This window comes from Salvia hispanica, chromosome 5, assembly GCF_023119035.1.
Source record: "Salvia hispanica cultivar TCC Black 2014 chromosome 5, UniMelb_Shisp_WGS_1.0, whole genome shotgun sequence".
Taxonomy (NCBI): Eukaryota; Viridiplantae; Streptophyta; class Magnoliopsida; order Lamiales; family Lamiaceae; genus Salvia; species Salvia hispanica.
Window position 1 is genome coordinate 2,170,815 of NC_062969.1, and position 17,110 is coordinate 2,187,924.

General features: G+C 36.3%; 4 protein-coding genes across 7 annotated transcripts; 2 read left to right on the forward strand and 2 right to left on the reverse strand.

The window, feature by feature from the left end:
* Positions 1-443: 443 nt before the first annotated feature.
* On the forward strand, positions 444-2,758 carry LOC125188020. The gene is made up of 6 exons (XM_048084749.1): positions 444-636; positions 1,250-1,363; positions 1,453-1,693; positions 1,794-1,908; positions 2,073-2,237; positions 2,562-2,758. The coding sequence occupies exons 1-6, from the start codon at positions 538-540 to the stop codon at positions 2,629-2,631; spliced, it is 804 nt and encodes a 267-aa protein (XP_047940706.1). The 5' UTR covers positions 444-537; the 3' UTR covers positions 2,632-2,758.
* Positions 2,759-3,457: 699 nt separating this feature from the next.
* On the forward strand, positions 3,458-7,607 carry LOC125188017 (protein trichome birefringence-like 43). The gene is made up of 5 exons (XM_048084746.1): positions 3,458-3,811; positions 5,788-5,959; positions 6,441-6,616; positions 6,902-7,060; positions 7,200-7,607. Exons 1-5 carry the CDS (start codon positions 3,579-3,581, stop codon positions 7,450-7,452), a joined length of 993 nt encoding a protein of 330 aa, XP_047940703.1. The 5' UTR covers positions 3,458-3,578; the 3' UTR covers positions 7,453-7,607.
* On the reverse strand, positions 6,776-10,812 carry LOC125188019 (ubiquinone biosynthesis O-methyltransferase, mitochondrial). Of its 4 annotated transcripts, none has more exons than XR_007170690.1 (11): positions 10,613-10,812; positions 10,415-10,504; positions 10,234-10,312; positions 9,936-10,013; positions 9,478-9,526; positions 8,991-9,040; positions 8,587-8,736; positions 7,948-8,028; positions 7,748-7,860; positions 7,159-7,411; positions 6,776-7,047 (listed from the first exon to the last, which is right to left on the reverse strand). XR_007170690.1 is itself a non-coding variant. In XM_048084748.1 (10 exons), exons 1-9 carry the CDS (start codon positions 10,810-10,812, stop codon positions 7,753-7,755), a joined length of 885 nt encoding a protein of 294 aa, XP_047940705.1. In that variant the 3' UTR covers positions 6,776-7,047; positions 7,748-7,752. The 4 variants fall into 4 exon arrangements, 2 of the variants coding, with proteins under 2 accessions (XP_047940705.1, XP_047940704.1); XR_007170689.1 differs by having other exon boundaries at positions 7,690-7,860; XM_048084748.1 differs by lacking the exon at positions 7,159-7,411.
* Positions 10,813-15,361: 4,549 nt separating this feature from the next.
* On the reverse strand, positions 15,362-16,984 carry LOC125188015 (receptor like protein 29-like). Its single transcript, XM_048084744.1, has one exon. It carries the CDS (start codon positions 16,858-16,860, stop codon positions 15,490-15,492), a length of 1,371 nt encoding a protein of 456 aa, XP_047940701.1. The 5' UTR covers positions 16,861-16,984; the 3' UTR covers positions 15,362-15,489.
* Between the last annotated feature and the right edge of the window lie 126 nt (positions 16,985-17,110).

Below are 17,110 nucleotides of genomic sequence, written 5' to 3' on the forward strand. Positions count from 1 at the left end.
TTTAAATGAGTTAAGTAAAAAGAGAATAAAGTAGAAAGGAAAAAGGTAGAGACATGAAGAGATAGTAAAGTATTTTTTGTAAAAAAAGAAAATGACTCGGCTACAGCAGGACAACCCAAAAAGGAATACGACTCAGCTACAGAAGGACGGAAGGAGTACTATTTTCTCTATCCACCTAACACATAAAACAACTATCTCCTATAATCTCGTGTCAATCTCTAAGTATGTCATCTATTATGGGACGGAGGGGGTATTTTTAATCCATCCATATTTCACCGGATAATTCCCTATAAAAAATAATTTCAGAGCTAGAAAATGACACGTCACAGCTTCAAAAATGATATTTTTGGAGGGAGATTTTTTCTCTCTGTGAATGGGTCAATGGTGCTTTTCTCAGCTCAAATCAAATCATTGTGTTCACAAAAAATCAACATTTCACATCACAATGGCAAAATATCTGGAAACCCAATCTTAAATTGAGCAATTCCTTCAGCAGAAACGCTGCAGTGTGGTTGGTTAACCAAAGTGTTTGTGAAAATGCAGAGTGAAATTGTGAGAAGAAGAGCCAATATTATTGCATCCCATTTAGCTATCCATGAAGATATATCAGCCACTGCTACCCACGTTTTCCCCATGGTGATTGCACTTTCCCCAATTTTTTCGTTTTATGCTGTTTATTCAATTAAAATATCGCAATTTCTACTCTGAAATCGGTTTCTGGTTGTGTATTATACTGATTTTTGTTTAGTTTATGCAATAATCTTCAATAATTATTGATATTTACTGCCAATTCTGGTTTGTTTTGGTTCTTTACTTATGGTTCAAATTTTAGCCTCCTTTTTAGTTTAAACTACTAATACTACATATGGATTCTTGTGTATCTTCTTGAGAGATAGAGAGAGAGAGAGAGAGCTGTGTTTAGAATAAGAATGAAAAGGAAAATGTATGATTAACGTTTATGATGGAAATTTGAATGTATTAGTGTTCCATTTCTACTAAAAAGGAGAGATCTTGCTCATTGAAATTGTGCATTTAGAAATTATTTTATAACAGGTTAAACAGAAAATATAGTGAAGACTGAAGATCTTATAAGAATATAAGTTATTCGATGATTTTGTTTTTCTGATATTTTCATTATAGATGTAGGTTACAAGAGGATATTTATATGTCTCTGTTTCATGCTTCTTTATTTCCTCAGTTTTATTACAATATGTTTAACAGTTTTCCACTTCTTGATTCACATTTTTAGAGGTGTAGCAATAGTCTGAACTCTGTCATCCGGAGATACGACAACAGGATGCACTTTGCCCGGCAAGGATCGAGTTCTCAAGGTTGCTACATGAGACCGGCTTTACATGAACAGGTCCCCTAGATGTTTATGTAATTTTGTCATGTTGATCCATTCAAAGGGTGTTGTAAGTTGTAACTCACTCCTTTTTTCGTGTTATGCAGGGGAACTACGTGCAACCCAGCGTTCCTTCACAAGCCACGGATTCTGGACAAAAGGGGTCTACTGCCCTTGATGCTGCACCATCATATTCTAGACCTGCTCAAGTGGAAGCTTTCAAAATGGATCAAGGTTGCGGATATACTGACCCTTCTCCAGAAGGTCCCGTGTTTGCAAGGCCAACTACTGAAGAAGGGAAGCCCGTGTTGCAGTCTGTGGAAAAGGCTCGTAATGTTGCACAAACAGGTGAGTAAACTAGTTGTTTGGATTGCTCTCGTGGAAATATGAGTTCCAATCGATTTGAAGAGAATGTTGCATTGTTTTTGGATATTGCCTCATTCTACAGGATCCGAGTGGTCACCGAGAATGGATGTTGTAGAATCTGGACTCAATTATGTCATCACGTTAGAAATTCCCGGTGTTAGCAGGGACAATGTGAAGGTAGAGGTTGATGACCAAAGGTAAGATGCATCTTTGTGATTCATTTCAACCTTCATCGCTCCAGCTTCATACTTTCTACTGTTAGATTGCGTTTTTATCTTGTCTATGTCATGGATTTTTCCAATATGAATGCTGCATTGAGTCTGGTTTAGTTGAGGCGTAACGATGAATTATTATCTGACAGCCTGGTTATAAGTGGCAACCGGCTAAATTGGTCGTGTGGTGGAGGACTATGTTCCAGCAAGCCGATCATGACTTATCACATAAGGGAGATTTCACAGGGGCCATATCACATTGTTTGGCCACTTCCTAGTAACGCACAAAAGGATAACGTATCAGCAGAAATTCAGTAAGTCTCAGCTTTTATTCGCGGTTGGAGTTCTCTTTCGTTCCACGGATATTTGAAGTATGCTTCCGTTTTCTGATGGTTTTAAAAGACCTCTTGTCAATGTTGTGAATCTTGTGATATGCAAGAAAATAAACCACCATTTCAACTCATACATGCTTGTTATTTTTGTCATCTGTTCGGTCGATGCAATCCATCGTTTACTAGCAAAGTACAGAGAATTCAAATGTTCAGTTGTCTCGAAAATCTGGCAATTCTGCCTGTGTAAAAATGCTTCCTTTGTCTCATCTCAAATTATAATCTGATGAGGATGTGTTTGTGGTGCAGGGACGGGCTGCTTTGCGTTAAGATTCCCAAACTTTCCGGGCTACGGTGGCTGAGGAAGGCATACATGTAGGTCTAAATATACAGATAGCTGTTATGTGTTAATTAAACAGCAATGTGTGTGTGTGTATTTGTTAAGTAATTATCATTAAGAGATATGTATATGTATACAATGATATATTACACTTGCTTATTAGTAACTTGGCATTCCGCATAAACTAAATAAAATACTAGCATGAAACAACAACATAAAATATGAAACACAATCATAAAATTTGGTTTATAAAATAAAAGGTTAAATAAATGAAAATCCTATACAACATTCTTCTCTCCCGGCGGCCATGGTTGTGCCTCTCTGCTGATCGAACGTTTATCATAGTATGATTTTCCGGCTGCCACACATCACCATCAATTTCTCCGAATTTAGGACCCCTAAGACAATCGCAAAACATTAAAAATTGTGATTTTTAATTTCTAGTTTCCAAAGTTATGAATTTGTTCCGAAATACTATATGATTTAAATGACAATTCTCCAAATGACGTCGTTTTGTTAACATAACGTTTTGTCCATGTAAAATTTTTCCGATTGCCACATCACCAGTAATTTCACCAAAATTACAATCCGTGCAGTGGGACGATTCTAAAATAATGAAAAATTATGATTTAAATTTACGACTTCAACGACAATGAGATTGACCAGAAGTCAACGAAAAACTGCACAATTATATCCCTATAGTCAAAAGATTTCTTTCATTATCCTTTGACACTCTTCTTAGAAAAAGAACAAAATCACACAAAAAGACTAAATTAAAATATATAAATACGTGATCTATTTAACCACGGTTTTCCCAATTTAAAAAAGCATCAGATTTTCCACCCCAATTGCTTGGCTCTTCTCATAATCACTCCATAAGTATCATTTTCACAACACATTCATCCCCCTCTATATATATATATATGCATGATATATAAACCACACACACAAAAAAAACACACACACACACACACACAAAAAGTGTAATGGGAATATTGGCATTGTTATTAGCCATAGTGATATGGAAGGCGGAGGCCAAAATAGGCCACAAAGGGTGCGATATATTCTCCGGTGAATGGGTCGTCGACGCCTCGTATCCGTACTACCACTCGTCGCAGTGTCCGTTCATCGAGGAGCAGTTCGACTGCCGCCTCAAGGGCCGCCCCGACACCGACTACACCCGCTACCGGTGGCAGCCGGCCGGTTGCCTCCTGCCGCGGTAACTTAATTTGTTTTTTTAATTTGTTATTTTATGCAATGTTTTGTTTGTATTTGGTATGACTCTTTTGTGACCACGTTCTAAACTAACGTGTGAACGTGTTTAGACATGTGTTATAGATGTAACGCTGCAATTGTAAAAAATAAACGAGAGTTATAAATCTTTAATATAATAGATATATAGAAACAAGGAAATAGAGTCATTAAATATGAATAATTTTAAGTTGAAACTTTAATTTTTTAAATATACTAGTATTATTTAATTAGTTAAATTTGGGAATAATGAATTTGTTTCATTCTGGAGATTTAATCCAATGCTGATTTATTTCTATATGTAAATATTCTGTTTTCTAAAATTAATATAAAGAAATTATAATAAAAATATGATTTTTTGAGATCTGTTTAAATTTATAAGTTTATTTTGATTTTTGCTTTGATTTTAAAAGAAATGTTAGTATTAAGTATGCTATGAAAATTTTAATGGACCCAGCGTAAAATGTCTGGCTCTGCCTCTTAATGCGGCACCCATCAATAGGGTCGTTCCCACTCAGGTGCTACTTTACCAGATTTTGTATCCGGTGGTTATAATACTTCTACATATACTCTCTTGGATCCGATCTAGCATTGTTCTCGTGTAGCCATAATCCCTATTCTATTCATTGATCCGTTTACTTTATATATATGATTTTGGCTTAAAAAACTATCTTTTGATAAATATGTTGGGGTCTTACAATTATACTACTATATTTATGATATAGGAATTGCAACCCTAGACGCTATTTTTATATCTGGTTTACTCGTAAGTTTTACTGCATACGCTATACCGTTTCGTAGCAACTAAGATCCATTTGAGAAATACGAGGACTAGTTGAAGTAATGAGCCTTCCATCCAATTCTAAAGAACAATTTGCAATAATCTTTTAGACTCGTAGAACTTAACTAATAAGCTATCATAGAGTTTGTTATGTGATGATAAACATGACCTTCGAGTCATAGTTTTCCTTTTCGATTGTGATGTGACTCATAATATAGACAACAAAATTGCTTTTGGACCATTTCGATCTTGCTATTTCTCAACAACTTGCTTATGGAGTATTAATTAAGGGATATTGACCCCTAATATTATAGAACTTTCAAAAGGTTGAATTTTGCCACGAACTTTAAATTTAGCAAATAATATCACGAACTTTACCTGTCTTTGGTATTTTCCACCGGCGAAAAATTACGACAAATAATATCATGATACGGATTTTTTTTTCGTAATTTCATGACAACAACTGAGAGCTTCAAATTTTTTAATCTTTGAGGATAGTTTTTTTTAAGCACGACTGCAAAATTGTTCTCAAAATCTATTAATATAGCCAGAATTTTTTCGCTGGTGGGAAATACAAAACTCGGGTAAACTTCGTGATATTATTTGTCAAATTTAAAGTTCGTGTGAAAAAAATCCAACTTTTTGAATGTTCCATGTTATTAGGAGCAAATATCCCATTAATTTAATTAATTAATTACTCATTTCCCAAAATTGCATTGACTATTCGTTCTTCACCAGCAATAATTAAAATTTTGGAATAATTGGTCCTGATTGTGAATGAATACAGCCTATGTCTTTAAATTAAGAATTAATTAATATATTGGTAGAACGTTATTTCACATCGTTTGTTAATTTCTGGTATAACGTTATTTTCATATCCTTTTGTCAATTTCTGTCCACATTTTTTTTTCTTTCTTTTCAATTTCAGTCTTTAAAGATGATACTGATTGTGATGATCATAACATGATCTACTAGATATGACCTGGCAGTATACTCTGTTGGGTTTTAGAAGCCTTAACTACTTGAACGGTTTAGGTTACGTTGGTCTAGTCGATGGAGTGGCGATCTCATGACTCAGACCTCTATTACTTGTTCGAGTTTTATACCTTATTTTATTTCTTTCATGAACATATATATCTAAATAAATAATTGAATTATTGTAGGTTGAATGGTGAGGAATTTTTGAGAAAATTAAAGGGCAAACAGATGATGTTTGTTGGAGATTCTCTAAGTCTTAATCAGTGGCAATCTCTTACATGCATGCTCCATGTGCTTGTACCTAATGCTAAGTACACCACCAAGACCGTACAAGGCCTCTCTACCTTCACATTTCATGTAAGATTAATCACACTTTTTTTTGAAAAAAAAATTTCACTCATGTTTTCCCATTTGAGATGAATATTCGTTAAGATATTCACATGTGAGTCCTTTCATATCGAAAACATAAAATAAAAATACATCACTTTAAATACCTAGAGAATCACTCATATCATCGGTTATTTTAGGATGAAACGTCGATCACTAGAGTTTATAAGTTGATCTCCCATGCAAGTATTGGGTGCGCTTCAACCTATGACATCGGGTCTACCTTGTGCAATCCAATAGCATGGATGCGACGAGGCATGAGTCGTCGGGTCTAGCCTCAGTAAAATCTATCATCTCCCAAAGATTATTACTGCATAATCTTTGTAAAATCTAACAACTCCAAGAGATTATTGCTACAATAGGAGTAGTCAATAAGTATTTTGTCCCATGTTACATTTTTTTTATAGTAATGTCTTGTGTGTGTAGTTATGATGTGTGTCTATATATATAGGATTACGATGTGTCGCTAAAGTTCTACCGAAATGCATTCTTGGTGGATATTAAGAATGAGGATAGAGGGAGGGTTCTAATGTTGGATTCTCTAAGTTCAAGCCAAATTTGGGGAGGAATGGACTATGTTATTTTCGACTCTTGGCATTGGTGGCTACACACCGGCAGGAAACAACCGTAAGTATTCCTTTTTCGTTTTTCCCTCCAAAGTTTCGGATATACTTCCTACATCCCAAGTTAATCGCGGCGTTTCTTTTGGGCATGGGAATTAAGAAAATAGTGTTTGGTGAATAAAGTGGAGTGAGAAACAATAAAATAGATAAATGAATAAACAAGGAATCAGAAATAACTCATTTAACTTGGGACGTCCCAAAAAGAAATACAAATCGGTTAACTTGGAACGGATGAAGTAGTAATTAATAGTACGAATTTCTTACATGTTTGTGTTTGTCCTGGTCACAGCTGGGATTGGGTTGTGTATGGAAACACGACGGTGAAAGACCTAGACCGCATGGTTGCGTATGAGAAAGCACTCAACACATGGGCCAAATGGATCGATTCCAACATTGATCCAACCAAAACTCAAGTATTCTTCCAGGGCGTTTCGCCTGATCACGACACGTAAGAAAATAACAAATCGACTTATGATTTTCCGTACAATTTATAAAGCTAGTGTTAATATGGGCTAAACGAAAGTGATGCTCACAAATGATACTCACGTAGAATATGTAGCATAACATTCCTATATGGTCATGAAAAGGTGCACGGGGCATACGTTACCAGTAAAAAGTCCGGGAAGCCCTCACCCAGCAGAGGTGGTGCTGGAGAAAGTTCTGGGAGCAATGGACAAAGATGTCTATTTACAGAAGATCACAGGATTATCACAGTTGAGAATTGATGGACATCCATCTGTTTATGGGCATGGAGGCCATAGGGATTTGGACTGCACCCATTGGTGTCTAAGTGGAGTTCCTGACATTTGGAATGAACTCTTAAATGCCTCTATTAATTAGTCCATTATGAAATTGAGCAATTTTTCAATTGCAATACTATGATTATTGTTGTTATTAATATTGTTATTGTTATTGATAAAGAATGCATGTTTGTATACTGTATTTTGCACATCTGTAAACTAATATTGTTGGGAATGGAGAATTTTATTAATTTAGAGAAATTATATTAGTTATTGATGAGAAGTATACAAAAACAAAGTTTTAATTGCTACTGTATTTCAAAGAATGTATACTCACATAAGATAATCATGTGTAATTGGAAGTTTCAGTATCCTCAAATCCTGCACTATTTCACCTGATCTATTCGAAGTTCTTTGTGCCGTATGCAATGAAATTTACACCGATATTGTCAGAGAGAGACCATCGCCCTGTCAGGGGGTTGTAGACGAATCCAGCCATCTCTTGGACCTGGAAGATAATGCAAGCAGCAGTTTACATCGCGTGAATTAAAGGAAACACTACTTCAGAAAGGATGGAGATTTGCTTCGAACTTACAGAAACTGAAGCTCGCTGAAGAATTAGGACTAGCTCTTCTGGAGTGAGAAAGCTCGACCAGTCATGCGTCCCTGCTGGTAGCTGAAAGATTGTATGCATGTTAGGACAGCTACTACAGTGCCTAGATATGGACCTCAGGAAGCGTAGAGCCAAAACTAGACCTCTGCACAGTTCGAGTTTATAAAGCATAGCTTGCCAAAACGATTATGAGCGTGTAATCCCCAAGAATCTAAATAACCTAGTAAAGATATTATAGAGAAGAAAAATGAAGGGATGCAGGAAGATGAAGAATACTATTGCATTATGTGGTCGGTGATTGTACAGAAAACAAGATCAAACATTTCACTGCAGTGTCAAAATATATCTGACACCATTCTATTGTTTTTCTTCTACTCTTACTACGGCCAACTCCACAACCCATGTCTAACTATATCCTAGTCGAACTTTTGGAGAAACCTTCGAACCTTTTAGAGATTATAATAGATCAAAAGTTGAACTCACGGGCTGTGATATTTCAATATGGATGAATGAAAGAATAAATGTACAACTTTCTGTTTCTTTTTATTTTTGTAGGATTGACATCATTGTGGTGACTAAGCATGTCTTAACCACCTCAAGCAATATGGAAAAGTAGCATACCCAACGCAAGAGATATTCTGCCACAACGATAGTTGTTGCATATGCTCTCATTGATCGATTTATCGTTGAGATCAGAGTAGCTCCACCATTCTCAGTCAAAGCCGACAACGATTTGCAGAAATCAGCAGGATCTGCCACATGCTCGATTACCTGGATAGCATGTAAACAATCGGATGGACATCTCCACAATCCAAGTAGCACAGGAAGGCAAATATAGATGCCTATATTTCATATTATAATCTTGAAGAGTGCATTGGCTCAGTCATGAATCATGAAAGAGCAGATGATATGGATTTACTGAATTTTGATAAAAAAAAAACTGCACGTGGGAGATCAAAATTTTCCCTAGTATTGTTGACTATCAGACCATTATAACATCTTCGTTTAAAACATTAATAACATACCTCTAGCGCAAGTACAGCATCAAATTTCCTATGCTCTTCCACCAATTTCTCTGTCAAAATATAGCAGTAGCATCAGCTTCAGAAGAATAGGTATAGAAATCCAGAAAGTAAATCTTTTAAAATGAATCAAATAATATGTCTACCAACGTTAATTCCCAGAAAATGTGCATACCACATACAATCATCAGGAAATTCTTTAAAAATTAAGAGGGTTGATTAACAATGTGGTGTAAAACTACAACACACATGGTTATATGTCATATTTTGGTCTAGTACTAACATCCCTTGATACATAATGAGAAAATTCTTTTTTGCCTCACAATTGATAGGCGATTAATAACTACAGGAGCTTTACTGAGTTATAATATGCAAATACAAAATCATTAAGTTTCCACGCTCAAGAGAGTGACTAAAATATGTAAAAGAAATAAATATTACTAATCAATCATTTTAACCTTCACACTGAAAATAGAAGTATGACATATACCAGCTGTTGTACAAAGATAGTCAATAGAGGAAGTTGTTGGATCCAAATCCTGCAAAATATATACACTCTCACTGGCATAAACAATAGGATAAGTTTCTTTTTTTTTGTTATATAAATGGCATGCACTTTTTAAGTATAAGTAGACAGGTTGATAAAAAGGTAAAAGTTTCAGTTCATCCCTATAATATCAAGCAGGGAACACATCAAGAAGTTCAACAAGCTGGGAGTGGTAAATCAGTTTTTGTTTCACAGTGACAGTTTTGTGAATATATTGATGGATAGAATCATTCGATTTTAATTTTCTCGAATTGCAATCATCCTCTTCTACTAGTTTGCCTCCCATGTTCTAGTTTTCCAGTAATGAGTAATCCATATATGGTTGCACGAAACTAATTACATGCATTATCATAAAACCATACGATAACCATTGCCATAGCCATTATACAAATAACACATACCGCATGAAGCTGAGCAATCTTGATATTCTTTTCCACAGCATCAACTCCTGTAACACTTGCGCCCATCCGTGCTAAAGGCTGAAATATGATAAAAATGGACATTGAAGGCCAGAAAGGAGTCATCACAAGACACGAATGAATACTAGAAAATCTACGGCCACATTTCATGAATCATGATGTAAAAGTATACCTCCATTGATAACCAATTCACAAAAATCAAACAACAATTTTCAGCAAACTCCTACTCCAAATATCTATCAATGAATCATGCCAACTTTCAAGGTCACCAAAGTAGTACCTCAGACAAAATCCCTCCTCCACAACCAATATCCACAAATTTCAATCCTTCAAACGGCCTCGAACAGCATGGATCCTTCCTGAAACGTGTTTCAATAAGCAATACCCAATTTTCCACCTCAAAGAGGGGAAAAACACTCAACACAGAAACAAGCAAAATTGCAAAAGCAAACTAAAATCACCCAAAATGTCGACACAACGTAGACCTAATAAACGCAAGCCTCGTCGGATTCATCGCGTGCAGCGGCTTGAACGGTCCTTCAGCTTCCCACCTAACACCGATTCAACAAATTGACAAAGCAACAACGCATAATCAACCGAAAAATCTTCAAAATTAACAAACAGAAGATGCAATTCCTCTTTTAAGAAAAATCGAAAACCATGTCTCGGCAATGGCGGCGAACTTCTTCAGCTCATCTTCATTCAAAGAGCTTTTTGAAGGTACATTAGCCGCCGTTGAAGGAGTAGAAGCCGGAGCTGATGAATACCGCCGGCTTTGGAGCTTATTCGCGGGCTTTGAGCTACGACCAACGGGCCGGGCTAGCAATCGGGCTCGGGCTACAATATGTTTAGATATCATTGTCGAAAATGGAAGAAAATGCGGGATAATTACACTTTACATGCAAAATGTTTCACCTATGTTTTAATTGAGTACAAAATGTTTTAAGTTAACGAATATCATACAAAGAGTTTGATTAGTATTGCAAATTAGTACATTCCGTCTAAAAATCACTAACATCGTTACTTTTTCTTATTTTCATCCTTTCGACTCTAAAATTAGCTACAAATATTAGCAGAAAGTTAAATGTGAATTCATTATTTAATAAAATACTCATATGGCATGCATAAGGTTTTATTTAGAGAAATAATATCATATTTTTTAGGACATAATTTTGAAAAAAAATAAAAAAAAATATTAGTGTTAGTGATTTTTAGATGAAATGTACTAATTTGCAACACTAATCAAATTTTTTTTATGATATTTATTTATTTAAAACATTTTGTACTCAATTGAAATATTGGTGAAACATTTTATACGTGTACTGTAATTACCGCAAGAAAATGCCGGTGGCTTTTTGGATGTGGGAAAGAAAGAGATAATGGGCCGGGCCAGAAACTAACTGTAAACCGAATTGGGCCAGGCTTTCGGTTAGTTATTGGGCCTATTGGATTGCATAATATTAAAATTAGGTGATTTTAAAAAATACAGTAAATTAAAACTACGCCCAATTTTTTTACTTAGAAATTAGGAATTGCGTCACTCAATGCCAACAAACCAATTGATATAGTAAAAATGAAACAAGAGATTTCAAGTTGAATATCATTTTCAAATTCACATTTCTTACTTTGGACTATTCATTTGAAAATATCTCAACAAGTTGCAATTAAGATAATCGGTGAGGGAGAGCGACGACTAGGTCGGATGGGAGGCTGCTTGGGACGGCAATTGTACGGGTCGAATGTGTTGCATGGTCATGGGTGGCCTCGTCAGTCGCCCCTTCTATGAACCCCTCCAATCAATAAGTAAGGTTCGAGTCATCATGAGTGATAGAAGATAGGAAATCATATTATTAATTTTTTTAAAAGAATGACAGAGAAATCCTCTATCAAGTGCAAATAATGCTTTGAGAGAATAAATTATAATCTCAAACATACTTTTCAATTGTTTACAAATGTTATGCGCATAGTAGTTTTATCAAGTGGTTCATTTAATTTTTTACCAAATTAAAAAAGAAAATATAATAGGTAAGAAATTAAATTGGTACGAATTTCAAGAATTATACATAGAGTACACTGTCAGTGAGAATTTAATACTCAGAGGGAAAACATTTTGATTTGTCCAAAAACACAAAAAGAAGAGAAAAATATATGAAAGCAAGTGTTTTTGTTAGAGTGGGGAAGTACTAAAATAAACACAAACACGAGTGTGCTTCACTATCCCACGTGAGCTTCTGTGACCATCTTTTGTCTTTCATGCCATATACTTATCTTTTTTATTTCTCTCATTTTCACTTCTTTTATTTATATAGTAGTATTGAAATTACATCCCAACTTTTAATGCAAATGAAACATAATATGGTTTACATTAGAATGGTGATGGTTGTGAGTTGTGACATCATTTATATTATCCCTAGTTTACATTAGAATGGTGATGGTTGTGAGTTGTGACATCATTTATATTATGGGATAAGTTGGTTAAAAAAATTCATAAAAGTTTAATCAAATTATAGTTTTTTTTTTTTAATTACCAAGGATATTTACTAGCGAACCCAATGACTATTCTTTGTATTGATTTGTAGGCACCTTAATGGCTGGGACAGTTGGCCCAAGGATCTAAAGCTGCTCCCAATGACTATTCCCTGTGCTGATTTGTAGGCACCTCAATGGTGGGACATCTAGCCCAAGGATCTAAAGCTGCTCCATATCCAAAGGCAGAGATCGATCCCTTGACCATTTGGTTAAGGATGGACGGTCTCATGTCACTCGACCATACCTCTTGGATTAATCAAATAATAGTTTAAATTGCAATTTAAAAAAATAAAAAAAGTTATAAATTTGAATTTTTTTCGCAATAATCATATAGTAAAAAAAATTGTTCGGTTACGTGTAATATATTGTTGGTGTTTAATTTTCAAATAAACGATGTCGTTTTCCGATGAATATGTGAGGTTACGTGTAATATATTGTTGGTGTTTAATTTTCAAATAAACGATGTCGTTTTCCGATGAATATGTGACTTTGTTTAACTTACATGCGGTGATGTTCTAATATAGTTTTTCGACTGCCATTATAATTTTATCAAAAATATTATCGTGAAATAATTGTGAACAAATCGAAATTTCATGATTTTTCTGGCTAATTTTCAAAATAGCAAAGACAGATTAAAATTTGATCAAACTTTGTGATTTCTTAGCTATATATTTGCCCTTTCTAATTTATCATTTTTTATTCTATCATAATCAAATTAATGACATATTATAATGTGGTAGTGTTCAATTCGATGGATCAGATAATATTGAGTCAAATGAATATTGTTCGGTGTTCGATTGATGAATTAGATAATATTGAGTCTAATGAATTTGTTTGATTAAATATATAATGTCTGATGTATAATTTTGAGACATTGTCCCCCCATATGATTAAATTCATCTTGGTTCAATTCAATCTCAGTCTATATATGACAAGTTATTCTTAAATAGTAGTAATACAAAACCCTCTTTCCCTCCAATTGAACATCACTTTTCATTTGCCCTCAACGGTATGGAGTGGTTATTACTTATCTTTTTCAGTTTCCATTGTTTTATCCAATTGCCTACAATATTTTCAAAAAGTGATATGACATCTCATCAAATTGCTAAGGGTCCCAAAATCTGAGTCTCAACTATATTTGGATAATTTTGCATGTGTTCATAAATGTTAAAATGTGTAAATTCATTTGAAGAAAATAAAGTCTATGATATAGTAGCATAATGATCATGAGATCATGTTAGGTCTACAGTTTTATTAACATCAATATCCCAATTCAATTGCAAATGGTGGCCAGTTCATCATACTCCATATATCTTTAGAAGAAATTCTCTCTCTCACACACACACACTTCTAGAATTATTGGATTCAATAGTCTAGTGGTTGAATTGATTCGATTGGTTCAGAAGGGCCTAATTTTTTCTTACAGTCGACCGAATACTTTATGACCGCCACCCCAATCTGCATAATTTTACGGAAAAAGTCATTGAACGATGTAGTTTTGAGAACTTATTTTCTAAAAATTTACAATTTTACCCCTTACGGAGTAAAAAACACGCTTCATTTCTCTCTCGTTCATTCACATCTATCAATTCCGGGCCCCTCTAAAATCAAACACCGGATCGGCCACGGGTTTGCATTATTGTTGTATTTGAAGCGACCACCATGTGGAATAGACCTCTCATCAAGCTTACTACATGAGAACAGTATTTTGTAGTAATTTAGTGTACCAAACAATCTGTGTAACACTGCTCTTACCCTTACTAGAAATACATAAAAATATAAAAATTACAAAAAATATTAAAGCAATAGTTTATTAGGGGGGCTCTCTACTAGTTTTTTGTTTTCTAGTTTCTGTTCTCTTTGGCCAATTGCAAAGGGAGAATATTTGTTACTCCTCTTTCTATCACATATATACATACAGTATTGTAATTGATACATCATTTATGTGATGTCAAATTCCCATGCTAGACTTATATTGCTAATAATTCCTAGAAAATTCATGAATTGTTAAAGTAAAAAATGGTCACGAGCAAATTCTCAATCTTTCATCATGCCTAGTGTTGGGACAGTCTACAACTCTACATATGTTTTTTTACAGTTTAGACTTAGGTATCTTTTCTTTGGAGTGTGGATGAATAGGGAAGCTATTAAGGTTCAGGCATCTTCATTATATTGTTAGATTCTTTTCTCTCACTCCAAGATCACTTTTTTAACACTGAAAAATGGGAAAGCAAAATTCTCTTATACTACTAACCTATACATTCCCTTATATTCTAAAAAGATGGTGTTTTTAGAGATAAAACACCATGCTTTGATGTGATGTGTCACATAATTGTTTTTAGCCCTCTTAATTATATTTCTTCCACTGTCATCAAGAGTCTTGGAGTTTATGAAAAGGGTTGGAAGTTGACAGTAATAAATTCTCAGGTACTTAAGATAATGACTGGTCACTCATTACCAAGATTGTATTTTTCATGAATTGAGAGGCAAAATAATGGGCCAATGCCACAACAGAAGATGCACCCTTTTGTACCATAAAGAAACTTGGAAAAGGGGGAAAATGTTTTGAAAAGTTGGGAGTAAATTTGAATCTGTGGGATCCAGGTGGTGTCCTTGTGTTCAGTGGTCTTGTTTAATCAAACACAGCATGCCCTTCAATTTTTTTAAAGAATTGATTTTTATATTATTATAGTACTCCATTGTTTATGGGATCAAGAAGTTTTTGTTTTTGGCAGTGATATCATATCAGACAGTAATCTGAAAATTCCTAAGACACAGTAGGTGAGGTGAAATTTTGAGACTGGAAGTAGCTGTTAGTGCAAAAATGGTGGATGATGATGTTGGTGATGAGAAGGTTCAGACATTCTCTTGGAAAATGGTAATGACTTTCCCTGCATTGTTGTCTTAGAGGCTGAGGCATGCACAGTCAAATGGTTGAATGGATAAAGCTGGTTCAGTCCACTCTATTACAACAAACTGAATTAACTAAACATGGGGCAGAAATAGACTAGAAATAATAGATTGTGTGGTGAAATGATAGAATGGTGAAGAAGGCTAAGAGCAGAGTGGAACATTGCAGCAATGCAGCTTCAGATGTCTTGACTGGTTTGCTGCTGATTCTGTTGTTGTCACCACAGACGCCGACACCGACCTCGACGCCATCATAGGCAGCAGAAGGGCTTAGACACAGCCCCAGGTTGCCACTGAGGTCCAGGTTCTTCCCAAGCCTTTTTAAGAAGGTTGAGTTGAAGGGGACAACACCTTCTAGAAAGTTCCTGCTCAGGTTGAGGTGGTAGATGTGGGAGAGATTGGAGAATGCATCTGGGATTTTTCCTGATAGTTTGTTGTTTTGGAGTGACAGAGAGCTGAGGTTGAGGAGCTGGGAGTATGCAGAAGGGATGGTGCCGGAGTAGCCGGAGTTGGAGAGGCGAAGCTCCTGCAGCTTCTTCAGCTGCCCGAGTTCCACGGGAAGGGAAACGGACATGGGATTGCTGTCCATCAAGAAATACTGCAGGTTGTGGAGGTTGATGAGGCCTTTGGGGAATGCACCATGCAGTCTGTTGTTGCTGAGTGCTAGGAAAACTAGAGACTGGAGGTGATTGATGGAGTCTGGGATGGTTCCGGTGAGGAGATTCGAGCTGAGGTCGAGCTTCTGGAGGATCCGAAGCTCGCCTATTGCAGAAGGGATTGGCCCTGTGAGCTTGTTGTAGCTCAGGTCAAGGCCTACAAGGTTTCCAAGATTCCCTAGCTCTAATGGGATTGCGCCCGTGAGGGCGTTGTAGCTCAGGTCGAGGTGCACGAGGGCGCTGGAGGTGAAGATCTCGGTCGGGATTGGCCCCATTAGCCGGTTCTGGGACAATGTGAGGATTTGGAGGGACTTTAGAGTGGAAATTTGAGGTGGGATTGTGCCAATGAGTGCGGAGTTTGATCTCAGGCTGAGCTGCTGGAGAGGGGAGGCCGGGAGGAGGTTGTTCGGAGGGATCGTGATTCGTGTCGGGGCGTTGGTGAAGCATTGGAAGATGAAGATCGCGTCGAGATTCGGGAGGTGGAAGATTTCTGGTGGGAACGTGGCAGAGTTCTTGCAAGACGGATTGGGAAAGGTGCCGAGGTCGAGGCGGGTGACGTGGAAGAGGTTGTCCGGGGTCGAGTGCTTGCACTCGATCCCCTGCCAGCCCGAGCCGGGCTGGCAGGGGTTCGGGTAAGCGACTCTCCAGTCCTGGTCGGCCGAGAGGCTCTCCATGATCTTGTACAAGGTTTCGAGCTCGTGACGGCTCATGCTGCTGGAAGGTGTGGTGTTGTCAGCTGCTAAGGATTGTTGATTGGTGGAGAAGATGAATAGCAGCAGAATGTGAAGAGGGAATAGGAATGGAGAGAGCATTTTTCTCTGGTTTCTTCTCTGTCTTGAGTTTGCTGCTAATAGGCTAATGGACTGAGAACTGTTTTAACATAGGAAGAAAGTTGTTTGATCACATTTGATTCAAACTTAGAGAGAGAGAGAGAGAGAGAGAGAAAGGAGGGAGTAAATGGAGTCAAGAGCCAAGATTTGATTGACAAGATAGGTGGGGTCAAGAGCTTGAGTGAGAAAATTGAAGCCAAAGGGTAGGGCCAAGTGATGTTTCTTGAGAATT

Excerpts from the sequence above, each read along its gene's own strand:
- LOC125188020 (XM_048084749.1), top strand. The coding sequence starts at position 538 with ATGCAGAGTGAAATTGTGAGAAGAAGAGCCAATATTATTGCATCCCAT. Across the intron at positions 1,694-1,793 it reads TCGTAATGTTGCACAAACAG|GATCCGAGTGGTCACCGAGA; the intron begins GTGAGTAAACTA and ends CTCATTCTACAG. Across the intron at positions 1,909-2,072 it reads GTAGAGGTTGATGACCAAAG|CCTGGTTATAAGTGGCAACC; the intron begins GTAAGATGCATC and ends ATTATCTGACAG.
- LOC125188017 (XM_048084746.1), top strand. The coding sequence starts at position 3,579 with ATGGGAATATTGGCATTGTTATTAGCCATAGTGATATGGAAGGCGGAG. Across the intron at positions 3,812-5,787 it reads GCCGGTTGCCTCCTGCCGCG|GTTGAATGGTGAGGAATTTT; the intron begins GTAACTTAATTT and ends GAATTATTGTAG. Across the intron at positions 5,960-6,440 it reads TCTCTACCTTCACATTTCAT|GATTACGATGTGTCGCTAAA; the intron begins GTAAGATTAATC and ends CTATATATATAG.
- LOC125188019 (XM_048084748.1), bottom strand. The coding sequence starts at position 10,812 with ATGATATCTAAACATATTGTAGCCCGAGCCCGATTGCTAGCCCGGCCC. Across the intron at positions 10,313-10,414 it reads ACGTTGTGTCGACATTTTGG|GAAGGATCCATGCTGTTCGA; the intron begins GTGATTTTAGTT and ends AACACGTTTCAG. Across the intron at positions 8,737-8,990 it reads ATGCTGTACTTGCGCTAGAG|GTAATCGAGCATGTGGCAGA; the intron begins GTATGTTATTAA and ends CATGCTATCCAG.
- LOC125188015 (XM_048084744.1), bottom strand. The coding sequence starts at position 16,860 with ATGCTCTCTCCATTCCTATTCCCTCTTCACATTCTGCTGCTATTCATC.